Below are 22,770 nucleotides of genomic sequence, written 5' to 3'. Positions count from 1 at the left end.
ATGGATGGATAACTGCCCATACACTGGGGCATCATTACGAGTACAAGACATATGCATGCAGTTTTGCAAATCAATTTTCTTATAAATTTTTTCCATTTTATCTATTCATTTTTTTTTTTATGTTTGAATAAAATTGATTTAAAATGTGTTCGAGTTTTGGAAAATGTAAAATTTTTAAATGCTCAATTAATAAATGAAATAAAATTCATTTGAAAAATTGCACATTTGCGGCACATGCCAAAGCAATGGCAACGGCAACAGCAACAACACCAGCGCACAGACAGCAGCCAGGCAGAGTTAACAGTCAGCAGTCAGCATTCATCTATGACACAGTCGGATTTTTAGTCTCAGTTTTGCAGCATCTGATGCTTATCATTTGTGGCATTTGTGGTTACTGCAACAACAGCAAATTTCTTAATTATTTAATATTGCATTTCCAATGAAAATTTGTTTTTAATATTATTTGCTTTACATATTTCCAAACAAATAGTTTTGCTTTTGTAAAACTCGGAGAAATACTCCGAGTTATTCATTTAAATTTGCTTGATATTATCATATTACCGACGCGTAGCAATTAAGAGCAGAGTATGATTATCAGTACCATTGTGTACTGTATGAATTATAAGTGGAAAACACTTTATATACAATTTTATTTTAATTAGAAAATTATACTTTCTTGTATAGTATAGAAGACACACTGATTTCTTTAAAAGATATATAATCAGTTTCTGAACTTCTTAGGTAATGAACAACTTTTTGTATTTGAAAAATTTTTTGCAAAATTTTTCGCGAATCAAAGTTTCACTAAAGGACCTACCCACTTGGTCTAACGTATTCTATAGACAGGGCTGTCCAGAACAGGAAGGTCGCGGGCTAATACAAATCACTGAATAGGTTAGAGAGCCGCAGAAATAAATACATATGTTCATTTATTCCTATAAGAAAAATATTTTATTTTTAATATAATGACTTACGGTTAGATACGATTTTTTTTTACCAGTTGTACAAAGAAATATGTACTAAAATTTTCACTAATTAAGTAAATTAACGAGAAGTGTAATAAATTATTTATTTATTTATTTGGGATATAATGAACATAAAATAATGTGATATATTCAAAATATAACAAAGAAAAATGTGCCTAATTGTGGTAGATTAGAAAAATGTCGCGGGTCGCATATATATAAGCCGCGGGCCGCATGACGCCCGTGGGCCGTGCTTTAGACAGCCCTGCTATAGACAAACTTCTAAACGCTTGAGACGTACATTAATATCTTTCATAGTATATATTATATTGTATATGTATAGTTATAGATAAAATATATTTATGTATTATATGACTTTTTTAGTATATTATATAGTAGTATATAATATGTTGAAGCTGTTTTGAGCTAGTGCACTTAAGCACTTATACTCTTTTTTAACTCGAGGTATTTTCAAAACCTTTCTTTACATCTTGACTAGATTATTGTTTATCACTTCATCAGATTAAGCAATAATTGATCTCAGATCTGCATACATCCCCGAGCAGCCTGTAACTATTTTGAGATTTGATAACGCGATGTATATAGTTTTATTAAAAAATTAAATGTGTATTTTTTAAATCAATCACTAAATTAATAGAATTTATTTATCAATTCTTTTTAGTGCTACTCACAAAAAGAAATTTCTATTTATTTCAAATAACCCAAGGGTTATTTAAGATAAACATAAATGCACTGACTTGTAAATGAAAGTAGAAAAAGTATATTTAAAATATTCTAAAACTTTTCTTAACAAAGTCATTAAAATTAACTACAAAATTTTTTCCTGGTTTTGGAACTTCAAAAATGATGTCTGAAAAAGGACATTTTTTTGTTAAAGCGAATAATGAAAAAGGCTCCAAAAATAAAAAAAAAATATGTATTAAATTTTTACTGGTGTTTTTTTCTATACTCAAATACTTAAGATTTTTTTTTTCTTTTCGTAGAGTTCTAAAAACTTTTTTCTGTCTTATGCTTTGTTTTACTTTACGATATATTAGAGAATTCGCTTTCTAACATTCACCCACGAAAATGTTACGCCCAACACTTGCTACACCCCGCTTCCTGATTTTTTCTCAGCTAATGAATATTTAATGTGTATAAATTGTTTTATACATGGATACACTATATATATATATTCCCTTTTCTGTATTTTTTTTCAAAAATGCATAATTTTAACGTACCGGCGGCCGGCGGCACACTTACGTATTTCTATAAAGTCACATTAAATATCCCAGTCCACCTTAAACGAATTCGGTCCTTATATTTCTGGTGTAATTTCCTACGCACTGAGCGCGTTACACTTTGGTACTATAATAATTTTTCCTTCAAATTTTGGATATCAATTCTTTTTTTGCTTTAAATGAAATTCACCTTCCGCATCAGTGAAGCGGCATGAAATTATGCATACCAATCTTGAGAGGGTCTCTCATAGATCTTGAGTAGTGTGCCCAAAACGTTTAAGTTAAGTTTATAACATAAATTACACCGATTGCAACTAGAAGAAGACGAAGAGGGGGTAACTCTTCTTACTGGTTGGTTCACTAACAAACTTCAAGCATATAAAAATTATATTTATACGACGAGTTTATTAAGTGAGTTAGGCTTATCGCATTTTTACAGGCGGTAGCCAATGTACGCATATCGCTTATCTAATCGCTGCCAACAGTTAGCACCAGAAAACAATAACACCAACAACAACAACAACAACACCAACACCAACGGCAACTGCAATAGCAATGGCAATAATAATATTAATAGCAGGGTATATCACGGCAGATACAGCATCTTTAAATAATCATCAACAATTCATCAAACGTTATGTTGGCAGTTATAACGAATTACTTGCCACCCAAAAATTTCTATTTGAACGTTGAACGTTGAACGCTGAACGCTGGTGTCTGAATTTTCAGCCACAGCGTCCCGTTGTAGTGGTTGTTGCTATTCTGGCTTTTATATTGCCGTGATTCCCTTTTGTAGTGTCATTTTTAATCTGGTTTCATTTCCGCCACCCTACACACGGTTTCCTGAGCTAAGGACGTTTGCGTTTGTTTAGTTGTGATAGTTCGCCGTGCTTTATTAGCTTAAGAGGGGAGCGTAAAGCGTACAGATATACATCGATATATGTATATATTTTGTAATTTATATCTCAAAAATAAATACAGATCTTTGTATTTGGATGAAAAAAAAAAAAAAACAAAACAACTTTTGAATATATTTTCAATTGTATGTGGGAAATCCCGAACGTTTTCAGATATTCATTGAGCAGCGCTCGACTGAACTCGATTGCGCCCGTGGTAAATGGTGTGTGAAATCGCTTAAGCACTTAACGAGGGTTAAGAGCTGTGATTTGTTGTTGCTATTTTTTTGCTTACAAATATTTTAAGTCCTCCTGGTCTTGTTGTTGTTGTTGTTGTTACCACTAATGTTTTTCTAGTTGTTGTTTCAAATGATTTAAAACATAATATCATTAAACTATCATCAATACGCGGATTTATGTGGCAACATGCTGTGTACTTGGCTTTAGTTAAACAAAGCGTATACAGGGTGTGATACGGGAAATTTGTACAATTTCAAGCCTATGAACTCATTGGTTTAGTACAAAGAGGAAAAACAAAAATAGATAAATTAGAAAAATATTTCCAGTATGAAACTTTCTGACAGGATTAACATGCTAATATATCCGCCGTTTTATGACTTTTGTCCGCGTTGATAATTCCCATATTGGCTTCTTACTTCGATTTTACTTTAGGGAAATATTGTATTTTATGCTCACGACGTTATATATAATTTATACACTACGGAAGTTTATGTTAACGGAAGTACTTAAATTTGCCCAAAAGTAGTCTTCATGGATTGTGTACAAGAAACGATTAGTTTGACCGCTTATGTGTGCTTACGATTTAACTACTACTAAGTCCAGTGTTGCTTTTGTGCTATTTTTTTATATTTTTAACAAAATTTGTTTTCAGTTTACTTACATTGTGTAATTTATAGTAGAGCCCACAGGCATTGCACACTGGTTCACCGCTGGCATTCCGCCGCCAAAGGGTTGTCGTTGTGGTTTTGCAGTTCGCACATGAAGTCCCCGCACGTTTGGCGGCACTTTGTAGTGATTGCAAGGTCTGTAATGAGAAAAATAAAAAAAGTTTTAATAGATTTGGTTGAATTAATTATTTTGTTGACTTAATTATATTGTTAATTAAATTATTTTGTTAATTTTTCATATTCTGTTAGATTCTAACAATATGAATTTATAATGGTTCGATATGTAAGGAAATAGTATTACTTAATATATATTTTAATATAGATTGTATACACATGGAAGATCTCACAGTAATTTGTGTGAGACAATAGTTTGTACTTTCGTATTATTAGTGCTGTTAGCTAACACTTTCGCATTTTATTTACTTTTTCATTTGTTTTACTAACCATTAGCTAGTAATTAGTTAATGTTTTGACTAGCTTGATTTGTAAGTTTTACTTGAAAATTTTTTTAATTACTTGTTATTATGATATTCTGTTAGATTGGGATTAAGGACGAATCTGTATGTCAGACTTCTTACAGTTTATAGCTTCGTTGGAATAATTTAAAGCTATCATAATAAGATGTATGTGAGATTTCTTTTAGACTATAACTTTACTGTGTTATTCTAAAACTGTTTGCATAATATGTCGCTAATATGTCAGATTTTTTATATCTCTGCAGTGTTGTGTTCTCTTTGTGTTACGCTAGATTTGTTATTACGAGACTTCTTATCTCGTAACAATGGCGTATAGAATATAGAGTTTTGAGCCTAAACCCCCACCCACATTCCGGTATTATTTTGAACCACTATGTGGGAAGAGATTGTTAATTATTCAATGTCTTTATGTTAACTTTCAATTACATTCTTAAATCTTCTAAATCTTTCCTATAATGTTTCTCTGTATTAGGCTTTGTTTCCTATATATAATAAGGCTATCTGTTAAGGATGTATCGCTATCTGCACGCTTTAACTGTTTAATTTTCTTTGATAATATTGTCAGACTTCTGACATAATTTTCTGGTAGCTGTTCGTGGTCGTCAAAAAATTGTTTTCAAGAATTTCTTGTTGTGGCTGTTGAATTGCACAATAGATGGGAGCTTGATAGTTTTTTTTTTCACTTGGCAGGAATTGTTAGTTAGGAATTAATGATAATGTGTATGTTTGTCTATTAGGCAATAGCCGGTTACATGTATTATTATTATAGGCAGGATCACACTGCTACCTGAATATATCTATTCTGCATAGATCTGATGTTCAATCATGTTTATGTTCTTATTTCAAATCAATCGTTCTTATATAATTACCATTTGTACTTAATTTATTTATTTTTCTTTAGCATTGTAGTCTTACTTATATTTATTTTAATTAATATTATATTCATAATATTTTATTTTGTATGTAATTAATTTTTTTTAGCATTGTAATCTTATTTATTATTATTTTATTACTTATAATTTCTTATTTCTTTTTTTAATTTTTAATGTAGAATTTGTTAAAAATTTATTTAATATTATTGTACTAAGCATTAACGTTTTTAAACTTTTCTGCATCATAATTAAGTGGGCATGATTTTTTATTTTAATCCGACTAAAGAGTGAAGTTCAGTAAGAAGACTTATCGACAAGAAGGCACTTCAGTTATCTTGACAAAAATCCGCATAAGCACACTTGATTATAAATTAATTCAACTGCAAAAATTTAATTTATGCCAAACACTCTACCAACACTCTCAGCTCTTTGCTTAAACGCAGTTATTGTAGGATTTCATTAAAATGAATCTTTTTGCACCTCAGTGCCAGAGTCGGAGTATTAACAGGGAAATAACACAGTACGAGTAATCAAAATAAAATCAGGCAGAAATTGCAGATCAGCCAACAGAATGGGCAACATTGGTATCAGCCAGTTTTGTACAATTGTCATGTTAACAACTTAATTTATATACGTGAGGCATGTTGTCATGTGTAGCAGGAACAGCAACAGCAACAGCAACAGTAACAGCAAAAAATCGCAACAACAACAATAATAACAACAACAATAGCAACAACAGTAACAATTTAAACTTAACACAGCATTATGTATAATTTATCGGAATGTTTATCTGTTTGTTTATCAGCAAACAGACTGTCTGTCTATCTGACTATCTGACTATGTGACTGACTAACTGATTAACTGACTTAACTGACTGACTGGCTGAGTACCTTTCCGTTCTTTAATGCGTGAATAGGTTTAAGCCTTAGATTTGCTATATTTAACCCACAACTAAAACACACTCGCATTGAAACAAGCGAAATGCGTTTATTTATTTAATTTTGATTTTATTTATTGTAATTTTATTTTGTTGTATTTAAATTGCAACATGGCAACACTAATAATGTGTACACACAAAGCGACAAAATGGGGCATGTTCAATGTGTTCCATACAAAATTCCTTTGGAGCTGAATGTGTTTGTGTGTTGAACTTTGTGGGCGTCGAAATTAATTCTGATTTCGCACATATCTCAAACCAAGGCAGCAGTTCACAGTTTGGAGTTTTCAGCTGAAAGTCTGGCCAGGCAATGCGAAATCGAAGCAGTAGTTTTATAGACATTCGTACAGATATAACATAGTACGCCCGTATATATTCGTAATACACACAATTCACACAATTAATACACAAGGTGTGATTTATACAAGTATTGGGAAGCAGGCAAATGGATTGAGCCACACTTTATTCTGGCCAAATGATTTGCTGTTTTGTTTTGTTGGCTTTTTAATTGTTACAAGTTCGTTAAAGTTCAGCAAAATGTTAATGTCTTATATCTATACTTCATTAACAGTATTTCTTAAAATTTGAAAATTTTTTCTTTAAATTTCTCCTTCTCCTTCTCGACAATAACAATAACAATTGCATGAGAAATTTACAGGTGAACTACTTGCTGTGCTTTTTTTCTCAATTTTGTTTTTTTTTTTTGTGTTTTTGTATCTTTTTATTCAGATAAAGGCCACGGAAAATGTTGAATTGAAAAAACATCAATTAAAAATCAACGTCAAACATGATCAACGCCAGTTCAGTTTTGAACGTGTTGTAGATACATGAACATGGTCAAAGGCACCAACCCAGTTAAAGGAATACAGCAAGCAACCAAGCAAGCGACCAAGAAGCTGGTCGGTCAACTGCTGCTCAGCCGAGGCATAAGAGGCATAAGAGTTAACCATACTTACTAGCTGCACACTCAGCTGAGCAATTGCGTGAAATATTTTCTGTTTTCTGTTAGGTCTGTTTTGGATTCTGGATTTAAACTTTTCGTCTTCTTGTTTTATTTTCAGCAACTTAAAGTTATACCCATAAGAAAACATACTTTAATACGAGTATGTAGGTATATTTATATGTGAGTATAAGATATTCGTACAAGAAGAAAGGTAACTCTTGCCGGGGACTTGTACACGTACGCGTACATTTATTCCAAGCCTTGTAGTCAGTCAATTCGTGGAAAAAAGTGTGGCTTCTTCTCGTTTGGTTCGTTGTAGTGGCTTTTGGAGTTTTGTAAAATTGTCATTTTAATGAATTGATGCTGCTGTTAACTGAATTTTTATATATATATTTTTTTTTAAAAATATTTTTGTTTTATTTATTTTATTTTAATTTAACATTTAAGAAGAATTTTGGTTTTTTAGTTTGGACTCGAGAAGGCGACACGTTTAAAAATGTTGTCAGTTTGTTAAAGGTTTTTAAAATTACTTTTGTCACTGATCAATTAGGGAACAGCATTTATTTAGATATTTATTATGTTTGCTTAAACATATATTTACGGTTTACGGTATACGGTATAAGGTTTACGGTGTATATGACAATCAAAGGATTGTTATGTAGTAGTGAATATATAATTTTCAGAAGTTTAGTTAAAGAGATTAATGATTTTATAAATAAAAATGAAATAAAAACGAAATAAATTATAAAAGCAGAGTATCAGAAAGGTACTTAATTATAATCATGACTTTTTAGTCTTAATTAAAATATATATAGTAGAGAGTAATCATTTTTGTATCAGTAAAGTATTTATATTGATCGGTAAAAGTATAATATCAATCTTTTGTGTCATAAAACAAATTTTTATTAAACGAAATAAATTTGGAAATAAAATGGAATTTAGAACAAACGGACAAAACTGAGAAGGCGCTAATCCAGAGATACTTAAACTGAGCTATGCGAAACATTAAGTGCTCTAGAACATAATACCCAATACTCTGTAAAACAGTGTTTTTATGTATTAAATACTATATTACTACCATTTAAACTTAATGTATTTAATAAATTCATTATGATTAATGTATTTTTGATTGGTTAAAGTATGTGTTCTCAGTTTTCAAATAGAAATAAATAATAAATATAATAAATAATAATAATAAATGTATTGTGATTGGTTAAAGCATGGATTCTCATACTACAGTCTCAAAGTACCTTTAAAAATTCAAACTAACGGTATATCATTTCTATTTTCAAAGGTATTTCGAGATTGAGGTATGAGAATCCATGCTTTAACCAATCACAATACAATTATTATAATAATTTTATTAAATCTATATTTTTAAATATTCGAAATAAAATAAAAACAAAGTAAATTAAAATTAAGAATATATACAAATATATATTCTATAATTTCTATACTTGAAAAACACGTATAGAGTTGAGCTAAGAATAAAGAAAAGGTTGAAGTTACAGATATTGTAAAGCTATCATAAATAGAGCTAGAAGACAGCAATCAGTTACAATCGTATTTGATTTATTATTGAAATAGTGATAAAAACAAAAAAGCAGATCTGAAATAATCACAAGAGCATTTACCAAATGAGTTATTTGAAACATATTTGATATTCAGCGGAAGGGGTGTACCAAGAAGATTACTCTAACACTGGAAGAAGCCTCATCAAAGTTAAAACAGATTTGAGATTCAGCGGAAGGGGTGTACCAAGAAGATTACTCAAACACTGGAAGAGGCCTCATCAAAGTTAAAACAGATTTGAGACTTAGCGGAAGGGGTGTGCCGAGAAGTTTAGTCTAACACTGGAAGAAGCCTGGGTATAATAGTTGACAGAATTAACTTGATATGCATTTACACTTAAATATGTAAGTATATTTAATTTTATAAGCAATATATTATAATATTTTAACTAAAATACTATTACATGATACTACTTATGTTACTAGGTATGCTATATATAATAAAAAAGGAGACGAAGAACGAAAAGGAAATCGATCAACACTATTTTTAAAATGAAAATATTATTATAGAATCAATGTTTAGGGAAGAACAATAAACTTGATGGTTACGAATATAATAAAAATTTAGAAGAAGAAAAGCTCGAACAGTGATTAAAATTGCAGTTAACAATATTATTTTGTTATGATACTTATAGGAAAATATGCAATTACCCGTAAAAATTGTCATATAATGCAATTTTCGTAATAAATCATTTATAAAAATATTCTGCAATATAGGTAAAATGTAGAAGTATGATGAAACATAGTACAAAAAATAAATTCATATAATTTGTTTTGCATTATTAAGTTATTAAGTTACAAAGTACTTTTTATAATAATTTTTATATACAAAAATCAATTTTTATTCTACAAAAGTATGAACAAAATGGCTACGTCCCTAAAATATTCCTACTCCTTCTTTTTCATAAGACGGTCTAAACGCCTTGTCATAACTCAGACAGCATAAATCTTTGTCAATAATATAAAACTGACAAAATGTCAAATAATGACAAGATTAATTGAAGTGTATGCAAAATTTTGTCAATATTACAATAAAAATTAAATAAAATTATTATAATATGTCACAAGATGGCGTTTGCGATGTGTGAAGCGAATAAGAAAGAAAGATATATCTAAATGTGCCTTCCAACATGGCAAAGCAAATAATTTGAATGCAGTCCCACTAAATAATCGCATGCAAATTATGTAGAATTCAAAAGTCCCACACTTTCACTTGCTTGCTCCCAACCGTGGATTCGGTGCCGCGTTAACAGCTTCGCAGGGAACTTGCCATTTACGGGGTTTATGGTGAAAATAAAAAAAAAATAAATTTTAAAATTCACACTTTAAAGATTTATTTATGTGTTGACAGTGCAAATAAAATGTCAATTTTACGAAACAAACTGCAAAAAGGCTAAATAGTCTGACACCAACTGCAAGGCAAATTATATATAAAAAAAAGTAAAATAAAAATGATAAACCATTAAAATTTATGGCTTTAGCATGAGGTCAGACCATAAAGTGCATATGAAGTAGATGAGAGCGCTCAATTACTTAAAATTTTTGATTGGTTTTGGGATCATTAGAAAATTTAATGCAATATAGTTATTTCTTCAAAAAGTTTGATTGTGAAATAATTTGTATTCCAGAATATTATTTTTAGATATAGATTTTTATAAACCAGTGTCTACGCAAAAATTTATCAACATCGATATAAATTGGGTCTACACAAAATACTATACAAAATAAGACTATAGAAGAAATTTGACAAAGCAAATGGGACTAAATCGGACGTATCCTCACAAGCCCGCAAAAAAATATATAGTTAAAATGGAATGGGAATAAAATGACAAGGTGCTTGATGCCTCAGTGCATCACGAATGAATTGGAAGGTATACAATTAGAAGGTACACAATTATTAAGAAATATAGAATATATTGGTAGACAGCTTTGTCTACTCTCACCTTAATAAAATTAAATTTTGATCGAGTTAGTAGGCTCAATGCTTCAACTCGAAGAATATAAATACAGTCAAACTTACATAAGTCGAACTTCTATAAACTCGAATTTTCTATAACTCCAACTAAATAAACTGCAACAGGGTTTAGAGAGCAAATTACATACAATAATAACAAAATTCTTTAACTCTTCTTTAAGTCTACATAAGTCGAACCTTTTCGTTGCAAAATGATACATCGAGTTATGGAGTCAACAAATAAAATCGTAAGTGAAAATAGAATTTTGTTCTTTTCACATTCTGAGATCTTAAATTGAAACACAATCTAGTTATATCTAGTTAATCTAATTATATGAACTTTACTTGATCTTTTATATAGCTCTCCCTCTCTCTCTGATCTCTTATACAGCCTTCTAAATAGAAATTGATTTACTCATTAAAGACATGTTTTATTGAATTAAAATTTTTTTTACAACTCATATCTATAAAAAAGTATCATAAAACTGTCACCGATAAGTCCATGATATAGATAATCTCCTGTATTAATTTTAATAATACGGATACATTCAATAGATTAAAATTTTGTTATTAATTAATTAATAGACGTTTTTGTGAAATTTTTTCAAGAACTGTTATGCCAATAAAATAGAATAGGTAATAGTTCACCGAATAAGAAGTCAGTTTTAGTGCTATAATATCTCTAATACGCTTTGAAAAAATTTTTAAACCTATAAAATAGAAGTATATAAGAGAAATGTATGCTTTTAAGGAAGTCGTTAGATTTTCACTTGTGAAATATTTTGTTATTTATTTTATAATATTAATTACTTTTTGCATAAAATTAATTTTATAATAAATTTATTTAGTATTAGGCAAATAAACAAATTAGAGAGTATTTTGAGAACCCGATAGTCCCATTTTTAATTTCCTTTTTAAAAAAATTAATAAGTTTATAAGAAAATATTTATTTATAAGTTGTGTAATGTTCATTGCACTTTCCCACAGCTATAACTTGCAACAGAAATTTATTAAATTATTTTTAAATTTTTATTTTAATTTAAAACAAAAAGGTTTACGTTTTAAAATTTTGTAACTTTTGCTTATCACAAGCTTAAATCAAGAAATAAATTTTAAAATCGTCCATTTGAGGTTGAAATGCCTTATTAAAATTTATTATTTCTTTTCAAATACATGCATTTAAGCTCAAAATGTCAATATTTAAATTTCAAAGGTGGTTTAAATATAATATATATGATATATATAATACAATCATTCTTTTATATGTATTGACGATTTTAACATTTTAATAATATATCAACATTCAGCAACCTGAAAGAAAGAAACACAGTAACTTTAAAGACAGGACTTAATAATAGAGATAGGAACTAATCTAGAAATGGAGACACAACAATCAATAAGTTTAATATAGGAAATTAGACCTAAACAGAATCAACGAGGTTCTACTCTTTAAACAATTGGGATAGGTTAACCATATCATTCGCCTGAGAAACATGGAAACATGTGAATGAGGTTGTGTACACCTACGTCTACTTATAATTCTACTATACCATAAATATTGTTGATGAGTTCTGTTGTTGAGCATATGTTATATATTGTTTCATCTTGCTTGCATTGCTGACTGGATAAGGGATAGGGAAAAGCGAAGATTAATATTTAGAGATTAGAGAAGATTGAAGGAACTCACATTTAACATATATTATACGTCATTCGACCAATATGTAAGAATATAAGTCATTTTGGGATTGCATAAAAAACAATTCATAAACACATATCCTTTCGAGGACCGATAAGTTTAATTTAAAATATAGTATTAAAATTTCGAAAAGCACGGATTTGTTCTAAAATTTACCGATAATGAAATGTTATTTCTGAAAAATATTGAAGCCTTAAAAGATTGATAGTTTAAAAAAATTAACGATTGGTGCAAATTAAGTACATGATCTTTTTACTCTCATGATATACCTAAATATTATTTAGCAGCTAGATTACAAATAATATCTTAATTTATTTTTATTCGCAGAGAATGTCAAACTAAATTGGTACAAATTAATATTCCAGTTTGCTAGTTTGCATATTTTTAAAGATTTAGTTTAGAAATATTTACGAAATATACAAATAAAAGTAAATAAATTACCTGTTATATAAATATTACCTTTTTAACATATTTTTCTCATATCTTTTATGTCCTCAAATTTATTTTCAGACAAAAATTTTTAAATAAATCTTTTTGCAAATGTAAAATAAAATAAATTTTAGCCTATTAATATTATAATACACATAATACATGCAAATAGATATTTTTATATAATACATATAATAAATAAATACAGCTATGGTTTAGCATTATATTATATGATATATATACACACATTCATTAAGTAAATAAAACACTTTGGCATTTTGAAGTATGTAACAAAGTCATATATAAAGCAGTGGAATTACTTAAAGAAATAAAATATGTATAATGACATACAGAAATACAAAAGTATCTTATCTAAGTGCCTTTTCACATCTGATAGAGAAATAATTTTTTTGCGCTAGATTTTACTATCTTTCACTGATTGCTTCACTGTGCTTTACTGTGCTTACTTGTGTAACAACCCTCAACCCCAAGCTCAGATACAAATCGACACACTCACCATTTTAACTGCAGCGCATACATATATACCGCACAGATACATTTTTGGGGGGACCAAAGTGAAGTGAAAATAAAAAAAAAATGAAGAAATTTCTTTGCAATTTTGTGTATTTGAGTTTAACTTGGGATGCTACTACTTTTTCTTCTTCCTATAGCTGTATTATAATATTACAGGCATTGCAACTGAAATGACTTTTTCGCAAAATGTAATGAATGCCTTGTCAGATAAGAAATAAAAATCTTCTTTATTTTCTAGTTACATACATAGATATAGTATGCTGAAATGTATGTTTATATATACATATAAGTCTGCACTTATATATAGCACTTTGTATTATTGTAGTAGTTGTATATTTGTATCTTGTTTGTTATAGATACAAAGTGAGTATATTTGTCAGAGGGTTTTAAGTGAGACTGATGCGTATGGAGTCTGCGTTCCTATTCATATTTTCTCCCCTGTTTGGTTTGTAGATTTGCCAAGTTGTTCGCATTCAAGTATCTCAACATAAATACACATTTACTGCATCATAGATGGTATGTACATGTGTATGTATATTTATGTTTTTGTCTTGTGTATCTTAAAATTTGTATCTGCGCATTATCTTAGATGGAAAAGGGCATTGCCATTCGTGCTTATTTCTATAAGTCGTACAAACAAATACATTAACTTTTTCCTTGTTCTATTTGTTGACTGTGTTGACTTTAAAGTATCTAAAGCGATGTATGCAAACAAATTTAGAAAATTTATTAAATGTTTTGGTAAAAAGTTTGTGGCAAAATTTTACCGACGGCAAATGTATCTTTTTGTATAAACATGTAAGTGGGAAAGGATTTTTAAATAAATCGTTTCATAAAAATATATTAGTAAAAATATAATATAGTATATATTATGCTATTTTATAGTATGTTATGTATATTATAATATTTTATAATATATAATATAATATATTATAATTTATTTATAATATCTTATGTTATATTTAATATATTAAATATACTTATTAGAAAAAAGTTTTTAAATAAATCTACCATAAAAACATATTAGTAAAAATATAATATAGTATATATTATGCTTAAATCTTAATTTGTTTATAACATATTATTATATTATATTATATTTAATATATATATATATAAATATTATATTATATTATATTATTATATATGTATATATATACATTTATATATAATTACAAATAAACAATGATTCAAATTTTATAAGAATTTTAGTAATATATTTTAGATACATTTAATCCGTTTAAACTTTGAGCTCAATTTGTCATTATATCAGTACTAGTCAATAAAAATTGAAACAATTTTTTATGTAGTTTATTGTTCCTACTACCATAACTACCTCATTTTACTGCCTCAATTAATTTCATATATGTTAGTTCATAAAATTTTATATATTCTGTATATTGTAAAGGCTCTGGCTTAAAACAATAACTACTATTATTTGAAACTTTGTTAAGTAAAAAAAAATTTTTTTTTTCAAAAAAAAAATAAAAAAAAATTTAATATTATTTATGATTGATAAAAATCAAATTTTATTTTATCAAAAATTTATTTTCCAAACTGTCAACTAAGACATTATTGACTTATTGATAAGATGAAATAAAAATTTTACTAAGTCTACCTTCTGATTGATATTTCAGATGTGTAGATATGTTTGTTGATGTGTATGCGACCAAAAGAAAGTATCTTCAAAAAATATTTTTGGTGAAAATAAACAAAAATAATAATAATAATAAAAATTATAAGGTACTAAATTTGGTAGCACATTGATAAGAAATATTATTTCTTATCAACCAACTAATAATCGATAAGAAAATAGAAATAATAAAGTATATTATAAAGGAGTAGTTAACGTTATCATGTATGACAATATTAAGAAATACTCATAAATTGTGTATAAAAATAGACAATCTATTGAATTGCGTTTAAATATTTGTGTAGATATGTTTACCTATATATATATATATATATGTACATATATGCGTAATAAAATTTTATTATTATTTTCAAATAGAATTTTTGGACTGGACTGAAAGTCAGCTTTCTTGATTGCTTATGAAATTGGTAGGGGGTTTCATATAGCATTTACTGTAATAACTGCCAGGAAATCTTTTTCAAATAATTATTTTTATGAGGAAATTGTTAAGTTGATAAATTGATACATTACGTTTTTATTTAAAATATTTTTAAACTATTTTTATAAATATTTTAGTACAACAAGAAAAATTCTTACAAAAAAGAGTATGTTTAGTTATTAGAAGTATTTTAAAATTAATTCTTTTAGGTGAATAATAAATAATTGCAATTAAATTATAAGTAATCAATTTTAAAAAGAACGAATTTAAAAAACCACATTTTATTCTTAAAAATATTTGAGTTTTTTAGTCTTTTTACTGTACCTGGCTTTATAAGTTTTAATAATGAACATATATAGAAGTGGAACGGGTAATATTATTTTTTACTAATTTTAATCTCTTATAATCTGTATGCTTATACTTTATATCTTAGGTAAGAGGTATCCTCATGCTTAAGTAGTAAAAATTGTTCATAAAATTACTGACTTCTAATTTCTAGAAACTGAAATTCAAATAAGGTCTGTTAAGTTTAATTATACCAATAACAATATTAATTTATAATTACAATTATTTATTTGCACAGAAGACAAATATATATATATATTAAAATAGTCAATATTACCCAATTTCGTCGATATCTTCATTCTATAGTTATACATATTTCTTTCTTATGTTACATACAATATTAAAGTGCCATCTTACAGCACTTTACAGCGTAAAGATTTTTTTTATTCCATTCAATGTTTATTTGCTAATTCAATCTCTAGAATAGAATATTATTTTCATACAAATATGTTAAAATTAAATTATAAAATATAAATAAATATAAAATATAAATAAATATAAAATATAAATAAATATAAATACAAGTGCTTAATTAATAATTGTATTACATGCTATATTTTTCTTTGTATATAACGAATCCTAAAAGGCTTTGCGCAATAAGTTATAATAATATTATTTTTATATTAATAAAATTTCAAATGAGATATATTTTAATTATACATATGTATTTATATAGATAGTTACTATAACTGTTCATAAAAAAGTGGCGCAAAACAGATTATTAACTTTCCTCATAGCATTATTTTGTATAACTAAATTAATATCTTTGGTTTTTAGTTTTCTATGTAGCACTTTTTAAGTACTTAAAAATTTATTTAATTATTTTTAAAATTTTAATTTAATTTATTTTACATTATTTTGTTTTATTTTAAGTTTTGTTTAGATATCTGATTTTATATTATTTTATTTAATAGTTTCATAATTAAAAATTCTCCTTTTTTAATTTTATGATGAATTTTTTGCTTTATATATAGTTTAACTTATAATAAATTTAATTATTTATAAATTTAAATTTTTATAATTGTTTTCTTAACTTTTTCTTATATTATTGTTAATTTATTTGCTTTTTATGAATTTTTTTATTTTATTGTACTATGATTTGCAATTACACTTTACTTAACTATAGCCACTTTTCAAATTAACTACTTGAAAGTGTTTAAATAAATTATACTAATAATAAATGATTTCAATAAATTATATTCCAAACAATTTTATTAAGCAATCAAGTTGTTAATAATACAATTAAAGCGCGTACCAAGAATTTTATAGCCCGGGTTTTGCTATTGTGGAGTTGCCAGCTTGAAATCAAAACAAATTTGCATGCACAACCGAAAGGAAATATAAAATCAATAAAACAAATGCGACTCATTAGTAGTGCTCAATGGGTTTTATGGCCGCCCAAGTTAATGCGATTTAATACCAGAAATTTATAAAGCCAACGCTGAAGAATTGAAATGGTTTCGTTCTGCCACTCACAAACTGACCGTCTTTGTGTAGTTGCCAGTATGTACTTTTATTGAATATCAGAGACAGTAGCACGTCAATGTCTTGTGAACATAAAATCCTTTCGAAAACCATAAGCCATACCATAGGTATGATTACAGTAGTATTGGGTAGATTTCTTTTTAAATAAAATTTTATGGCTACTGCAGTTTGAGCCAACCCACAATGGATACGATACGATTTCAGTGGCATATGATTTGTCGCAACCTGGCGCAGGTATGAAAATTGTCATTAATTTTTGTCACACACACTGGACACAGAGAATATGTTTTTTAGTTGGTTTTTGTCACTTTGTCACTGGTACTAAATAAATTTTGTTTCTGTTTTTGTTTTTGTTTTTCTAGAAATGTATTTTGTTTCATTTACAGTCTATTTTTTATTTTTATTTTCTTTTTTTACTTTTTGTGTTATATCTCAGTTTATATAAATGTTTTCTTAACACGCTCATGCTTTTTGTCAACGCGTTGCTTTAATTTTCACATATTGTCTTGAAATGCACCACGAAAGGGTTAAGTGCTTGAAAGTAGCACTATTCTAACTGTACATGAGGGTTGGTTGCCTCTAATACACTTTCTGGGTTTTATTAGCTTTGGCTTTTGTGGTGTTAATGACGTGTGCAAAAACTTATGTAGATTTTTTTCTAGTTTTTTGCATATTAACTAGTTTTAAGCTTAATAAATTTTTATTAAAGGGCTTAGTTTTTATGTTAATTTAATATAAATGTTCGAGTTTTAATGCATTTTATGTGTCCATTAATGTGCTGTATGCATATGAAATAGCGTAAAACAGGAAAAAACTAGATACGAGGAAGTTCTTTGGAAAGAACTAGAGAGAAATAAAACAAAAATAATATAATTTATATTGTGTGAGTTGAACTATTGTAGACAAAAACTACACAGGTGCATAAATAGTACATAAATTTATTAAGAATTGGAATTCATAGTTTCTCAAATAATAAAGTTTTATAGGTATTAAATTTATGGAACATACTAAATAACTAAAAAAATGATTATCTTTGTTATAAATTTAAAAATTAATGCAATAACTACAAGAATAAGCTGATATGATTAGCAGATACGTTAGCAGAATAAATAGTAAGATGACCCAATTGAGTATATAGTGTAACCCAATTGAATTGCACTTCAATTCATAGTGCAATAACCTTTAAACGGGTTATAATACTGTCTTTATATTTCGCTAGACAACTGATTTTATTTTTCAATAATAAAAATTTAAATAATTAATTTAATAATTTAATTGAAATAATTTGACTATTTTTATTTGACTATTTTTAGATTTTCTTGATATAAAATAAAGGTATAGTTTGGGATTATAGTAAAATCAAGCTATAATTTTGTACTGCTACAAAACGCTCTAGCGGCCATAGATTGTGCTTAAGACGATTAAGCCACGAATTGAACGATATGCGCACAACAGTTGAAGACGAATAGCTCTACTTTTGATCTAAACAAATTCAAATCAACTAAATAATATATTATATTTCTTTAAGACCTTTTTTTATACAGAAAATGCAGCATTGTAGGAAGTTGCAGTTCAATTGGGCCACTCTGCATTTATATATATATATATAATTTATATGTATAAGAATGTGTATTTACCTAGATGGAGTTATAAAATAAGTCAAAAATTTTAAACGTTTTTTTTTCAAATTCAACAAATTCAAAATCATCACTGTCAAATTAACGTTAAAATATTAATTAAATCACACTCCTTATAGTATGATATAATTTTTTTTATGATCACTGATTTAATAAATATGCTTAACTGATTTACCGAACTTCCAATTATTTCCATTTATTTACAGTCTTAACTGATTTTACTAACTCGACGATTAATTATAAGCTTAGCTCTACATGGCAGTTGACGACAAACGACAGTTTTTCTTAACCCTTTATTCGCAACTACTCGCTGCGTTACTACTTTAAGTATGTAACAGCGAGTTCATACTAACTTCAAACTTACGCCATATGCGCGCTAGACTCTGATATATTTTGTTTTAATTTAAAAACCGTGGGAATATCTAAAACGCGATCGAAATAATAAAATCGAAATATTAGTGTGCCAAACTAAGTCTATCTGCCACAAAGATTTTTGCAGACAACTTTAAAGTATGTGGGCCGTAACGCCAAAAATTAACTCACTGCAAAATGCCAAAAAAAAAAAACATATTACAAAAAAAAAATAAAAAAGACAATAAAAGAAAATAAATGAAAATAAAATAAAGAGTTAAGAAAAAAAAAATCTTTTATTTAAAAACAGAAATCAAAGTTGAGATCAATATGTGTATTTCGGTTAAAAGATATAATAAAAAAATAAAAAGCAAAAACTATAAAAATGAGGGCTTCCCCACCCCATAATGTAGCGTACATAAATCAAAAATTTACTCACTTCGCAGCTACTATGCCAGCAGGTTCAAAACAATTTTTTTCTTTAAATACATATAACAGCTGAAGAATGTATTGCACAAAAAAAAAATTATCTTTTTAAATATGGTATATATAACAAAAAGCTATAGAAATCGTATCAAAATAAAATCAAAATCCCGGCAAATAAACAAGATCCACAAAAACTAAACAAAAAATTTGCTTTACTAATATAAGTTCATCGTCCGATCAACTAAAATCAAATCAAAAACTGAAGTGAACTGAGCCCAAGTGAACTACGGGCAATACTGCCGGCCTGCAGTTTCGACTGCTTTTTTGTAGGGCGTTTTTACGCCAAAAAAAAGTATACAAAAAAAGTATTGCCATGTTGTCGTGTTCGTCAACTTCATCGACAATGTCTTCAGTAATGCTAATGCTGACGCTAGATCTTGTTAAGACAACATTTCATCAATATTAATAAATGAAGCAAAAAACTGATGAAAAAAAAAATCGGTATTCACTCAACAAGAAGGTAATATTATTAAAATGCACTTTTTCATAAAATGTGAAAACACATCATAAATACAATAACAACAACAACAACAGCAGCAACAACAATAGCAGCTATAACAACAACGGGTACAATATCTCTTTAACCCATAACAATAACAATATATGTACAATGTTCAATGTTGATCCTTAGGGGCACTTGAAAATATGGCAAAAAGCCAACTAAGCCAACTAAGTTGAAAGGAAAAAGGAGGTTAATACTTTGCTAAAATCAACAACAACAACAACAACAACAACAACAATAACAACAACCAAATATATCAACAATAACAACAACAACAATAATGTTTGGTAGATCAATTAAAAATTAACGATATAAAAAGCACTCGCACACAGCCTGACTACTTCTTTTCATAAAAATTTCTACTCGCTACGTTTTTCTGTTATTTTTCACAGAATGGGGCGTGTCAATAACATATTGAAACTTGCAGCCAGCAGCTAGCAGCTAACAGCGTAGAGTGCAATGTGTAGTACTCGTATGCGCTGGAAACTAACGTAGTTTCTAGTGTAGCGGCATATGACGCAGTTTAGTGCGAGTAATAATACTCGTTGATATTATTAAAGCTTTAAGCGAGTATTTTTTTTTTAAATTTTTCAATAAAAAATACATTAACTTTATGTATAAAAATTACTTGGCGTTGTTGCCTATCAGTATTAGCCGGAATATTTAAATGATTGAACAAGTCCATACTGATGCATCGATTGCAAGTATAACGGAAGTACTGCGGCCAGATACAAGCTGGGATATATGCATGTATGTACGCATTGCATTATATAAATATATTACACTTCGTTTGATGTAAAATCATATAATATTACACTAATATCTTTTTATGGGATTATAATAAAATATAATGTAATAGTTATGACAGGATGAGTTACGCCGTAAACGAGTGTAACGAGCAATATTAATCATATATACTTAGTATTTTTTACGACTAAAAATGTTATGTTATATGTATATAAATAGTTTTATATACACGTATATGTAATATAATGCGTAAAAAAATTTTTTTACACTAAAATTATGTATAATTCTTTTAATATTTAATATATATATTATAATACTTTGCATTTACATTTGTAAATTATTAAAAGAACTACAAAAAGAATAGTATTAAAATTTAACAATTAAAAATAAAAATATAATTAATTAATTCAAATATTCTAAAGCTGGTTTATGATATCGTTCTAATATAAAACACAACAAGTAAATTTGTTATTAAAACTTAAACAGCAAATCAACAAAACTCCAAAAAATGTGCGAACATAAGAGTCAAATACGGTTTTAAGTCAGTTGGTTAAGGTGCGCTGACTCTGAGCTTAAAATTTGGCAGGATACGAGTTCAATCCGTGGTATTGCATTCACAAAAAAATTATTCACGAATAATAAAATACAAGAATTATTTCCAAGACCACTGGTGATGGGTATTTGGCAATACTCGAAACAGCTGTATGGTCAGCAAAAAATTCAATTAATTAAAAAATAATATAAAATGAATTTCTGTTATTGTAGTTCACTACTGTTCGAAAAACCTCTTGATAAAATATTATTAAATTTGTATTAAATTTTATTTTAATCCAATACATACTCGCCCATACACAATTTTGAAACATTCATTGTGCTTTTGTTTTTGGTTCTACAAAAGATATATTAATTATTATAAAATATACAAACTTCATCATATTTAACTTTTATTGTTAAAGGATAATAGCATCCTTTTTATGTAAAGTAGACTGACATTAAATTCGTTTAGCGATATATATTTGAACAGTTCGAGCATTCAGTTTCTTTTATTTTAATAGCTTCTACTTTTTACTTTATTGTGATCAACTTTTCAGTCTATTTTAATTATTATATCTAACACCTACAATATACATTTTTATAAATATACTTATAAAGCTAATACATGTTAATCTATCGTAAAAGATAGATAGAGAGATTCATCAAGGACGTAGTGAGAGCCTACGAGCGAAGTATTGCAACACAAGTGATTCTTTTATGTTGAATCTGATCCTAACTGATTTTAGATATTCAAATTTTTGTGTGAAATTAAGAATATCCATCGATGAGATATTTATAATATTAGATGGCAATAGGAGCTTCAGGTACACCATAAGTTTTCTGTCTCAAACCAACAAAGGTAGTCATAATCGATGTGCCTCATTAGTCTATTTATTTCTACAAACCAAAATAAATCGATTTCCAATCTTCCTTATTTATTTCTTTCTTTAAGTGTGTCCTCTCTTTTTGTTAGATCAGAGAGTTCTAAAAATTATCGGTCCTAAAAACATAATTTCATTTTGTTAAATTTTGTGATAACGTTTGCTAGTCAATATTATAACAGTATATACATTGTGACCGAAAAGTTTTCGGAAATTCTCATTTAAAATTCGCGCGCTGTATATTTTTCGATATTTTAAGTTTATGTAGTTTGGCAGCACTGTCCTTAATTACTATGCCAAAAATGAGC

The 22,770-nt window shown here is 27.7% G+C and overlaps 1 protein-coding gene across 1 annotated transcript in view; it reads right to left on the bottom strand.

Moving 5' to 3' along the window:
- LOC119676659 (GATA-binding factor C-like) overlaps positions 1-20,985 on the bottom strand; it is a 32,841-nt gene extending 11,856 nt beyond the window's left edge. The window contains exons 1-2 of the mRNA XM_038087909.1: positions 20,929-20,985; positions 4,004-4,147 (exon numbers count right to left, since the gene is read on the bottom strand). Of these exons, the coding sequence (XP_037943837.1) occupies positions 4,004-4,147; positions 20,929-20,985 (201 nt within the window). The remainder of the gene's footprint in view (positions 1-4,003; positions 4,148-20,928) is intronic.
- Between the last annotated feature and the right edge of the window lie 1,785 nt (positions 20,986-22,770).

The sequence above is a fragment of the Teleopsis dalmanni genome, chromosome 2 (genome assembly GCF_002237135.1).
Source record: "Teleopsis dalmanni isolate 2A chromosome 2, ASM223713v2, whole genome shotgun sequence".
In the NCBI taxonomy this organism is placed as follows: Eukaryota; Metazoa; Arthropoda; class Insecta; order Diptera; family Diopsidae; genus Teleopsis; species Teleopsis dalmanni.
This window is presented reverse-complemented; position numbering and strand designations above follow the sequence as displayed.